Below are 12,978 nucleotides of genomic sequence, written 5' to 3'. Positions count from 1 at the left end.
CTACATCCTTCAATTCTGCTCCGTCTTCTCTAACTCGATCTGCATCTCGTCTTGACACAGCTTCCTCAGTAAACTCAGACTTGGACGGGATATCGCAATGGGGTACACAATATCCTGTTAAGTTTAATGCCTCCAATTTCACACAACTTTTGTTTCTCTGACAGTTCTCTAATTCCACCTCATGACTCAGTGAACAGATTTGGTATTGTTGTAACATCCACTCTTTCTTGAAAACCCCACATTGCAGGAATAGCTAAGTCTTTCTCAAAGAAATTGTGTGTCTTATTTTGATTTTGAAACTTCTTTCTTCTGAACAGTTGCTCCGTTTATACAAGGGATTGATTCACTTTTGTATGGAGTCCTGCTGTGACAGCTGGGGTGGTTCCAGTTCTGCATCCCTACTTGACACAGTTGAGTCCAAGGCGGTCCAACTTACAAACTATCCCAGGCTAACTTCCAAACTTGACTCTCATGCCCTTCGCCACCGTGTTGGTTCACTTTCCCTCTGTTGCTGCGTCGCATGAGTATTGTGTGGCCGTTGGCAACTTAAGAGTGGTCCATTTTGTTAACTGCTTCTTTCTTGTCGCAACTTTGGAACTCTCTACCTTTTGATGTCTTTCTCAGTAACTATGACGTAACACATTTGAAAAGACAGGTTTTTCACTTCCTCCAAAATTCCTAAATACTTTCCCTATTCTTCTCTTTCTTTTCTATTATCACTCTTTCTATATCTCGATTAAGACCCATCCTTGATGTGGACTTTGGTCCGTGACTGGAGACTCCAACATGAAAAATAGATATACAGTTACTAACATCCTTCATAGAATTATTCACATCCTTCATAAGTTATTCATATCCTATTTAGAAAATTCATATCCTACACAGAAGGCCAGATCGAGGAAATGCTTCTCAAGTATGGCCACCGCATCAAAAGAAACACAAAGAGCTAATAGAGAAGGTCCAGAGGAGGATAACAAAGATGGTGTTAGGAAAAAGAGAGCTAAGTTGCAGGGAAAGGCTAGAGGCTTTAAACATGTTCACCTTGAACAATAAAATAATACTGGGCGATCTGATCCTATCCTTGAAGATTTGGAAACAGATCGATGACGTAGACAGGCAAGAGTTATTTAAGTAATGTAGAACAACAATGACATGAAAAAGATGTAAAGAACCTATATAGTATGAGTGGTGGACGAATGGAATATGATGACTGAGGACATAGTTAATGAAGACAGCATACATGGATTTAACAAGATGTATGACAGTAAAGAATGTTCAAGAGATGGATGGGGTCCTACGCGTGTAAAACTTCCTCTCCATTCAGTACAAATAGGTAATCACACACACACACACACCAACATAAAGGAGCCTCATATAAGAGGTCATGGGATAAGTGACTCTTAATAACAGATTCTGTACTATGTTGACAGCCTTGAGGAGGAAGGATTCGGGTTATAATGTCTTGTGTTTACCATATCAGTGGTGCGCGCCGAGGTTCAGGGTTTTTAATGTTCTCTGTTTGTGACAGGAGTTGCGTCGGCAGCGGCAGGATGGAGGCGGAGCGCTTCCTCCTCAAGTGGAACAACCACCAGAGCAACCTAGTGACGGTGTTCGACCAGCTGTACGAGCAGGAGGCCTTCACCGACGTCACACTTGCCTGTGACGGAAGGACTTTTGCAGCGCATAAAGTGATCTTGTCGGCGTGCAGCCCCTACTTCCAGGCACTCTTCCTGGGCAACCCATGCAAGCACCCCATCATCTTCATGAGGGACGTTCGGGCTGGTGACCTGGAGGCACTCCTCTCCTTCATGTATCGTGGAGAGATAAACGTCCACCAACATGATCTCTCCTCCTTCCTTAAGACGGCCGAGAGCCTCCAGATCAAGGGGCTCTCAGACTCCTCAGAGAGACATAAAGAAACGTCCAAGATCCTGGAGGCCATGGAACGAAAGTTTTGTTCTCCAAATGTGCAGCAGCAGCCGCCCATGAACACTCCAACTCCCACGATCTGTGCGACAGCTATAGGAGCGCCCATAGTGCCCACAGCCACGACCACAGAGTCTTCCACTCCTCCAGCCAAAAAGTTCAAATCCTTGGAGGAACTTCCCAGGATCCTTCCCAAGATGAAACCCCTTCCAACACCACCTGGCTTGGTGACTCCCGTCCCGGGTCTTATCACACCCATAACCCTGGCCGCTACGGTAATGAAGAACGCCGCCCATGTTCCTCAGAACGCCCACATTACTCCGCCCACGCCCGAGACCACCAACTCCTCACCTAACACAGACTCTTCTACGCCGCCAAAGGACAGAAAAAAGGTCAGAACTATTGATTTGTTTCGTAATATAGTGACTCAAGATTGGTGTAGGTTTTGATTTGTTTCGTAATATAGTGACTCAAGATTGGTGTAGGTTTTGATTTGTTTCGTACTATAGTGACTCAAGATTGGTTTAGGTTTTGATTTGTTTCGTAATATAGTGACTCAAGATTGGTGTAGATTCTGATTTGTTTCGTAATATATTAGTGACTCAAGATTGGTGTAGGTTTTGATTTGTTTCGTAATATAGTGACTCAAGATTGGTGTAGATTCTGATTTGTTTCGTAATATAGTGACTCAAGATTGGTGTAGATTCTGATTTGTTTCGTAATATATTAGTGACTCAAGATTGGTGTAGGTTTTGATTTGTTTCGTAATATAGTGACTCAAGATTGGTGTAGGTTTTGATTTGTTTCGTACTATAGTGACTCAAGATTGGTGTAGGTTTTGATTTGTTTCGTACTATAGTGACTCAAGATTGGTGTAGGTTTTGATTTGTTTCGTAATATAGTGACTCAAGATTGGTGTAGGTTTTGATTTGTTTCGTACTATAGTGACTCAAGATTGGTGTAGGTTTTGATTTGTTTCGTACTATAGTGACTCAAGATTGGTGTAGGTTTTGATTTGTTTCGTAATATAGTGACTCAAGATTGGTGTAGATTCTGATTTGTTTCGTAATATATTAGTGACTCAAGATTGGTGTAGGTTTTGATTTGTTTCGTACTATAGTGACTCAAGATTGGTGTAGGTTTTGATTTGTTTCGTAATATAGTGACTCAAGATTGGTGTAGGTTTTGATTTGTTTCGTAATATAGTGACTCAAGATTGGTGTAGGTTTTGATTTGTTTCGTACTATAGTGACTCAAGATTGGTGTAGGTTTTGATTTGTTTCGTAATATAGTGACTCAAGATTGGTGTAGGTTTTGATTTGTTTCGTACTATAGTGACTCAAGATTGGTGTAGGTTTTGATTTGTTTCGTACTATAGTGACTCAAGATTGGTGTAGGTTTTGATTTGTTTCGTAATATAGTGACTCAAGATTGGTGTAGGATTCTGATTTGTTTCGTAATATAGTGACTCAAGATTGGTGTAGGTTTTGATTTGTTTCGTAATATAGTGACTCAAGATTGGTGTAGGTTTTGATTTGTTTCGTACTATAGTGACTCAAGATTGGTGTAGGTTTTGATTTGTTTCGTACTATAGTGACTCAAGATTGGTGTAGGTTTTGATTTGTTTCGTAATATAGTGACTCAAGATTGGTGTAGATTCTGATTTGTTTCGTAATATATTAGTGACTCAAGATTGGTGTAGGTTTTGATTTGTTTCGTAATATAGTGACTCAAGATTGGTGTAGGTTTTGATTTGTTTCGTACTATAGTGACTCAAGATTGGTGTAGGTTTTGATTTGTTTCGTACTATAGTGACTCAAGATTGGTGTAGGTTTTGATTTGTTTCGTAATATAGTGACTCAAGATTGGTGTAGATTCTGATTTGTTTCGTAATATATTAGTGACTCAAGATTGGTGTAGGTTTTGATTTGTTTCGTAATATAGTGACTCAAGATTGGTGTAGATTCTGATTTGTTTCGTAATATATTAGTGACTCAAGATTGGTGTAGGTTTTGATTTGTTTCGTAATATAGTGACTCAAGATTGGTGTAGGTTTTGATTTGTTTCGTACTATAGTGACTCAAGATTGGTGTAGGTTTTGATTTGTTTCGTACTATAGTGACTCAAGATTGGTGTAGGTTTTGATTTGTTTCGTAATATAGTGACTCAAGATTGGTGTAGATTCTGATTTGTTTCGTAATATATTAGTGACTCAAGATTGGTGTAGGTTTTGATTTGTTTCGTAATATATTAGTGACTCAAGATTGGTGTAGGTTTTGATTTGTTTCGTACTATAGTGACTCAAGATTGTTGTAGGTTTTGATTTGTTTCGTACTATAGTGACTCAAGATTGGTGTAGGTTTTGATTTGTTTCGTAATATATTAGTGACTCAAGATTGGTGTAGGTTTTGATTTGTTTCGTACTATAGTGACTCAAGATTGGTGTAGGTTTTGATTTGTTTCGTAATATATTAGTGACTCAAGATTGGTGTAGGTTTTGATTTGTTTCGTAATATATTAGTGACTCAAGATTGGTGTAGGTTTTGATTTGTTTCGTAATATATTAGTGACTCAAGATTGGTGTAGGTTTTGATTTGTTTCGTACTATAGTGACTCAAGATTGGTGTAGGTTTTGATTTGTTTCGTAATATAGTGACTCAAGATTGGTGTAGGTTTTGATTTGTTTCGTACTATAGTGACTCAGAATTGGCGTAGGTTCTTATTTGATCTTTTAAAGCTTCCTACTACATAAGAAACCCATGTGTTTATCAAGTATATTTATGTATTTCTGTCACGTAAACATCCATGTGTATCAACTTCAGAATCAATTGACTTTCTTATTTTCTCTGAAACCTCCATTGCAATTTAGCGTGGGGTTTAGTATAGTACACCAGTGATGACTGTCTGCACAAGGGACAGGAGGAACTCAAGATGTCATCATTATTCCAAATGATCACATAGGAAGGTTTTCTTTGGGTAATTTAAACTGTAAGAGCAGATCAAAGCTCTTACTTCTCTCTGTTCGTGACCATAGTTTGGGTAATTTAAACTGTAAGAGCAGATCAAAGCTCTTACTTCTCTCTGTTCGTGACCATAGTTTGGGTAATTTAAACTGTAAGAGCAGATCAAAGCTCTTACTTCTCTCTGTTCGTGACCATAGTTTGGGTAATTTAAACTGTGAGAGCAGATCAAAGCTCTTACTTCTTTCTGTTCGTGACCATAGTTTGGGTAATTTAAACTGTGAGAGCAGATTAAAGCTCTTACTTCTTTCTGTTCGTGACCATAGTTTGGGTAATTTAAACTGTGAGAGCAGATTAAAGCTCTTACTTCTTTCTGTTCGTGACCATAGTTTAAACTTGACCTAACCTAACCTGATGCCTCTGTTATCATCATGTAGACGTGTAGGATCACTTCACTAGGGGCATCACGTTCATACAAATTGGAGAAGGATGTTTGTTTGGCAAGTGTTAAAGTTGTGCTGTTTGGTAAGTTCTATACGGGGTACTATAGGTGGAATGTAGGGTAAGTTCTATACGGGGTACTATAGGTGGAATGTAGGGTAAGTTCTATACGGGGTACTATAGGTGGAATGTAGGGTAAGTTCTATAAGGGGTACTATAGGTGGAATGTAGGGTAAGTTCTATACGGGGTACTATAGGTGGAATGTAGGGTAAGTTCTATACGGGGTACTATAGGTGGAATGTAGGGTAAGTTCTATAAGGGGTACTGTAGGTGGAATGTAGGGTAAGTTCTATACGGGGTACTATAGGTGGAATGTAGGGTAAGTTCTATACGGGGTACTATAGGTGGAATGTAGGGTAAGTTCTATACGGGGTACTATAGGTGGAATGTAGGGTAAGTTCTATACGGGGTACTATAGGTGGAATGTAGGGTAAGTTCTATAAGGGGGCCTGAAAGTGTTTTCCTTAGTAAGTTCCATAGTGGGGGAGGCGGGGTGGAGACGTGTGGGAGGGATTGAAAAACATATTTATATTGCAAGTTCCTTATGGTGGTTAGAGAAGTGTTCCATGACGAAGTATATGCACAAAGGAGTTACAATCGGTATAATAGCTCGTTTCACAGGGTGGCTAAGTGTTTGATGATAGTCATGTCTAGAGAAAAAGACTGAAAACAAACTGTATTGCAAGTTCCATATAGAGACAGTGGGTAACTAGAGGAACCTGGGTAGAGCTGTGTTTAGTTCACTGTTAGTGACGTATTCATGGGCCGCCTGGGGAAGAGCGCACATGTTCGAATCCTAGTTACGGCAGTTGGTCCACAGTCAACCTAGGTGTTCATCCTCCTCTGAGAGGTGATCGATAGAAAGTATACCTCGCTTTGACTAGGATATATATATATATATATATATATATATATATATATATATATATATATATATATATATATATATATATATATGCTTTGTCGCTGTCTCCCGCGTTAGCAAGGTAGCGCAAGGAAACAGACGAAAGAATGGCCCAACCCGCCCACATACACATGTATATATTTACACGTCCACACACGCAAATATACATACCTATACATCTCAACGTATACATATGTATACACACACAGACATATGCATATATACACATGTACATAATTCATACTGTCTGCCTTTATTCATTCCCATCGCCACCTCGCCACACATGTAATAACAATCCCCTCCCCCCTCATGAGTGCGAGGTACTGCTAGGAAAAGACAACAAAGGCCCCATTCGTTCACACTCAATCATTAGCTGTCATGTAATAATGCACCGAAACCACAGCTCCCTTTCCACATCCAGGCCCCACATAACTTTCCATGGTTTACCCCAGACGCTTCACATACCCTGGTTCAATCCATTGACAGCACGTCGGCCCCGGTATACCACATCGTTCCAATTTGCTCTATTCCTTGCATGCCTTTCACCCTCCTGCATGTTCAGGCCCCGATCATTCAAAATCTTTTTCACTCCATCTTTCCACCTCCAATTTGGTCTCCCACTTCTCGTTCCCTCCACCTCTTACACATATATCCTCTTGGTCAATCTTTCCTCACTCATTCTCTCCATGTGACCAGACCATTTCAAAACACCCTCTTCTGCTCTCTCAACCACACTCTTTTTATTACCACACATCTCTCTTACCGTATTATTACTTACTTGATCAAACCACCTCACACCACATATTGTCCTCAAACATCTCATTTCCAGCACATCCACCCTCCTCCGCACAACCCTATCCATAGCCCACGCCTCGCAACCATACAACATTGTTGGAACCATTATTCCTTCAAACATACCCATTTTTGCTTTCCGAGATCATGTTCTCGACTTCCACACACTCTTCAACGCTCCCAGAATTTTCGCCCCCCTCCCCTACCCTATGATTCACTTCCGCTTCCATGGCTCCATCCGCTGCCAGATCCACTCCCAGATATCTAAAACACTTCACTTCCTCCAGTTTTTCTCCATTCAAACTTACCTCCCAATTGACTTGACCCTCAACCCTACTGTACCTAATAACCTTGCTCTTATTCACATTTACTCTTAACTTTCCTCTTTCACACACTTTACCAAACTCAGTCACCAGCTTCTGCATTTTCTCACATGAATCAGCCACCAGCACTGTATCATCAACGAACAACAACTGACTCACTTCCCAAGCTCTCTCATCCACAACAGACTTCATACTTGCCCCTCTTTCCATAACTCTTGCATTCACCTCCCCAACAACCCCATCCATAAACAAATTAAACAACCATGGAGACATCACACACCCCTGCCGCAAACCTTCATTCACTGAGAACCAATCACTTTCCTCTTTTCCTACACGTACCAATGCCTTACATCCTCGTTAAAAACTTTCCACTGCTTCTAACAACTTGCCTCCCACACCATATATTCTTAGTACCTTCCACAGAGCATCTCTATCAACTCTATCATATGCCTTCTCCAGATCCATAAATGCTACATACAGATCCATTTGCTTTTCTAAGTATTTCTCACATACATTCTTCAAAGCAAACACCTGATCCACACATCCTCTACCACTTCTGAAACCACACTGCTCTTCCCCAATCTGATGCTCTACATGCCTTCACCCTCTCAATCAATACCCTCCCATATAATTTAACAGGAATACTCAACAAACTTATACCTCTGTAATTTGAGCACTCACTCTTATCCCCTTTGCCTTTGTAAAGTGGCACTATGCAAGCATTCCGCCAATCCTCAGGCACCTCACCATGAGTCATACATACATTAAATAACCTTACCAACCAGTCAACAATACAGTCACTGCCTTTTTTAATAAATTCCACTGCAATACCATCCAAACCTGCTGCCTTGCCGGCTTTCATCTTCCGCAAAGCTTTTACTACCTCTTCTCTGTTTACCAAATCATTTTCCCTAACCCTCTCACTTTGCTTACAACCTCGACCAAAACACCCTATATCTGCCACTCTATCATCAAACACATTCAACAAACCTTCAAAATACTCACTCCATCTCCTTCTCACATCACTACTTGTTATCACCTCCCCATTAGCCCCCTTCACTGAAGTTCCCATTTGCTCCCTTGTCTTGCGCTCTTTATTTACCTCCTTCCAGAACATCTTTTTATTCTCCCTAAAATTTAATGATACTCTCTCACCCCAACTCTCATTTGCCCTCTTTTTCAATGCAAAGGTGAGTAATGTGGCAGTTGAGGGAATAATTGGTATACATGGGGTGTTCAGTGTTGTAAATGGAAATGGTGAAGAGCTTGTAGATTTATGTGTTGAAAAAGGACTGGTGAATGGGAATACCTGGTTTAAAAAGCGAGATATACATAAGTATACGTATGTAAGTAGAGATGGCCAGAGAGCGTTATTGGATTACGTGTTAATTGACAGGCGCGCGAAAGAGAGACTTTTGGATTTTAATGTACTGAGAGATGCAACTGGAGGGATGCCTGATCATTGTCTTGTGGAGGCGAAGGTGAAGATTTGTATGGGTTTACAGAAAGAAGAAGTGGGTGAAGAGGGTGGTGAGGTAAGTGAGCTTGGGAAGGAGACTTGTGTGAGGAAGTACCAGGAGAGACTGAGTACAGAACGGAAAAAGGTGAGAACAAAGGAGGTAAGGGGAGTGGGGGAGGAATGGGATGTATTTAGGGAAGCAGTGATGGCTTGCGCAAAAGATGCTTGTGGCATGAGAAGTGTGGGAGGTGGGTTGATTAGAAAGGGTAGTGAGTGGTGGGATGAAGAAGTAAGATTATTAGTGAGAGAAGAGAGAGGCATTTGGACGATTTTTGCAGGGAAAAAATGCAAATGAGTGGGAGATGTATAAAAGAAAGAGACAGGAGGTCAAGAGAAAGGTGCAATATATATATATATATATATATATATATATATATATATATATATATATATATATATATATATATATATATGTCTCCATGGTTGTTTAATTTGTTTATGGATGGGGTTGTAAGGGAGGTAAATGCAAGAGTCCTGGAAAGAGGGGCAAGTATGAAGTCTGTTGGGGATGAGAGAGCTTGGGAAGTGAGTCAGTTGTTGTTCGCTGATGATACAGCGCTGGTGGCTGATTCATGTGAGAAACTGCAGAAGCTGGTGACTGAGTTTGGTAAAGTGTGTGGAAGAAGAAAGTTGAGAGTAAATGTGAATAAGAGCAAGGTTATTAGGTACAGTAGGGGTGAGGGTCAAGTCAATTGGGAGGTGAATTTGAATGGAGAAAAACTGGAGGAAGTGAAGTGTTTTAGATATCTGGGAGTGGATCTGTCAGCGGATGGAACCATGGAAGCGGAAGTGGATCATAGGGTGGGGGAGGGGGCGAAAATTTTGGGAGCCTTGAAAAATGTGTGGAAGTCGAGAACATTATCTCGGAAAGCAAAAATGGGTATGTTTGAGGGAATAGTGGTTCCAACAATGTTGTATGGTTGCGAGGCGTGGGCTATGGATAGAGATGTGCGCAGGAGGATGGATGTGCTGGAAATGAGATGTTTGAGGACAATGTGTGGTGTGAGGTGGTTTGATCGAGTAAGTAACGTAAGGGTAAGAGAGATGTGTGGAAATAAAAAGAGCGTGGTTGAGAGAGCAGAAGAGGGTGTTTTGAAATGGTTTGGGCACATGAAGAGAATGAGTGAGGAGAGATTGACCAAGAGGATATATGTGTCGGAGGTGGAGGGAACGAGGAGAAGAGGGAGACCAAATTGGAGGTGGAAAGATGGAGTGAAAAAGATTTTGTGTGATCGGGGCCTGAACATGCTGGAGGGTGAAAGGAGGGCAAGAAATAGAGTGAATTGGAGTCATGTGGTATACAGGGGTTGACGTGCTGTCAGTGGATTGAAGCAAGGCATGTGAAGCGTCTGGGGTAAACCATGGAAGGCTGTGTAGGTATGTATATTTGCGTGTGTGGACGTGTGTATGTACATGTGTATGGGGGGGGGGGGGGTTGGGCCATTTCTTTCGTCTGTTTCCTTTGCGCTACCTCGCAGACGCGGGAGACAGCGACAAAGTATAAAAAAAAAAAAAAAAAAAAAAAATATATATATATATATATATATATATATATATATATATATATATATATGCAAAGGCAAAGGGGATAAGAATGAGTGCTCAAATTACAGAGGTATAAGTTTGTTAAGTATTCCTGGTAAATCATATGGGAGGGTATTGACTGAGAGGGTGAAGGCATGTACAGAGCATCAGATTGGGGAAGAGCAGTGTGGTTTCAGAAGTGGTAGAGGATGTGTGGATCAGGTGTTTGCTTTGAAGAATGTATGTGAGAAATACTTTGAAAAGCAAATGGATTTGTATGTAGCATTTATGGATCTGGAGAAGGCATATGATAGAGTTGATAGAGATGCTCTGTGGAAGGTATTAAGAATATATGGTGTGGGAGGCAAGTTGTTAGAAGCAGTGAAAAGTTTTTATCGAGGATGTAAGGCATGTGTACGTGTAGGAAGAGAGGAAAGTGATTGGTTCTCAGTGAATGTAGGTTTGCGGCAGGGGTGTGTGATGTCTCCATGGTTGTTTAATTTGTTTATGGATGGGGTTGTTAGGGAGGTGAATGCAAGAGTTTTGGAAAGAGGGGCAAGTATGAAGTCTGTTGGGGATGAGAGAGCTTGGGAAGTGTGTCAGTTGTTGTTCGCTGATGATACAGCGCTGGTGGCTGATTCATGTGAGAAACTGCAGAAGCTGGTGACTGAGTTTGGTAAAGTGTGTGAAAGAAGAAAGTTAAGAGTAAATGTGAATAAGAGCAAGGTTATTAGGTACAGTAGGGTTGAGGGTCAAGTCAATTGGGAGGTAAGTTTGAATGGAGAAAAACTGGAGGAAGTAAAGTGTTTTAGATATCTGGGAGTGGATCTGGCAGCGGATGGAACCATGGAAGCGGAAGTGAATCATAGGGTGGGGGAGGGGGCGAAAATCCTGGAAGCCTTGAAGAATGTGTGGAAGTCGAGAACATTATCTTGGAAAGCAAAAATGGGTATGTTTGAAGGAATAGTGGTTTCAACAATGTTGTATGGTTGCGAGGCGTGGGCTATGGATAGAGTTGTGCGCAGGAGGGTGGATGTGCTGGGAATGAGATGTTTGAGGACAATATGTGGTGTGAGGTGGTTTGATCGAGTAAGTAATGTAAGGGTAAGAGAGATGTGTGGAAATAAAAAGAGCGTGGTTGAGAGAGCAGAAGAGGGTGTTTTGAAATGGTTTGGGCACATGGAGAGAATGAGTAAGGAAAAATTGACCAAGAAGATATGTGTCGGAGGTGGAGGGAACGAGGAGAAGTGGGAGACCAAATTGTAGGTGGAAAGATGGAGTGAAAAAGATTTTGAGTGATCGGAGCCTGAACATGCAGGAGGGTGAAAGGCGGGCAAGGAATAGAGTGAATTGGATCGATGTTGTATACGGGGGTTGACGTGCTGTCAGTGGATTGAATCAGGGCATGTGAAGCGTCTGGGGTAAACCATGGAAAGTTGTGTGGGGCCTGGGTGTGGAAAGGGAGCTGTGGTTTCGGGCATTATTGCATGACAGCTAGAGACTGAGTGTGAACGAATGTGGCCTTTGTTGTCTTTTCCTAGCGCTACCTCGCACACATGAGGGGGGAGGGGGATGGTATTCCATGTGTGACGAGGTGGCGATGGGAATGAATAAAGGCAGACAGTGTGAATTGTGTGCATGGGTATATATGTATGTGTCTGTGTGTGTATATATATGTGTACATTGAGATGTATAGGTATGTATATTTGCGTGTGTGGACGTGTATGTATATACATGTGTATGGGGGTGGGTTGGGCCATTTCTTTCGTCTGTTTCCTTGCGCTACCTCGCAAACGCGGGAGACAGCGACAAAGCAAAATAGATAAATATAAATAAGTAATTAAATATATATATATATATATATATATATATAGAGAGAGAGAGAGAGAGAGAGAGAGAGAGAGAGAGAGAGAGTTATGTACATGTGTATATATGTATACGTCTGTGTGTGTGTATATATATGTATACGTTGAGATGTATAAGTATGTATATTTGCGTGGGTGGACGTGTATGTATATACATGTGTATGTGGGTGGGTTGGGCCATTCTTTCGTCTGTTTCCTTGCGCTACTTCGCTAACGCGGGAGACAGCGACAAAGCAAAATAAATAGATAAGTAAATATATATATATATATATATATATATATATATATATATATATATATATATATATATATATATATATATATATACACACATATATATATATATACATACATACATACATGGATGGGGTTGTTAGGGAGGTGAATGCAAGAGCTTTGCAGAGAGGGGTAAGTATGCAGTCTGTTGTGGATGAGAGGGCTTAGGAAGTGAGTCAGTTGTTGTTCGCTGATGATACAGTGCTGGTGGTTGATTCGGGTGAGAAACTGCAGAAGCTGGTGACTGAGTTTGTTAAAGTGTGTGAAAGAAGAAAGTTGACAGTAACTGTGAATAAGAGCAAGGTTTTTAGGTACAGTAGGGTTGAGGCACAATTCAATTGGGGGGTAAGTTTGAATGGAGGAAAACTGGAGGAAGTGAAATGTTTT

General features: G+C 41.0%; 1 protein-coding gene across 4 annotated transcripts in view; it reads left to right on the top strand.

The window, feature by feature from the left end:
- Positions 1-319: 319 nt before the first annotated feature.
- Positions 320-12,978, top strand: part of LOC139756078 (uncharacterized) — a 226,996-nt gene continuing 214,337 nt past the window's right edge. For 2 of the 4 annotated variants that reach the window (XM_071675115.1, XM_071675108.1), the window contains exon 1: positions 328-2,318. In XM_071675115.1, the coding sequence (XP_071531216.1) occupies positions 1,458-2,318 (861 nt within the window). In that variant the 5' untranslated portion in view covers positions 328-1,457. Of the gene's footprint in view, positions 2,319-12,978 lie in introns of all 4 variants that reach the window. The other 2 variants (XM_071675099.1, XM_071675125.1) reach the window with 2 other exon arrangements.

This window comes from Panulirus ornatus, chromosome 2, assembly GCF_036320965.1.
Source record: "Panulirus ornatus isolate Po-2019 chromosome 2, ASM3632096v1, whole genome shotgun sequence".
Lineage (NCBI taxonomy): Eukaryota > Metazoa > Arthropoda > Malacostraca > Decapoda > Palinuridae > Panulirus > Panulirus ornatus.
This window is presented reverse-complemented; position numbering and strand designations above follow the sequence as displayed.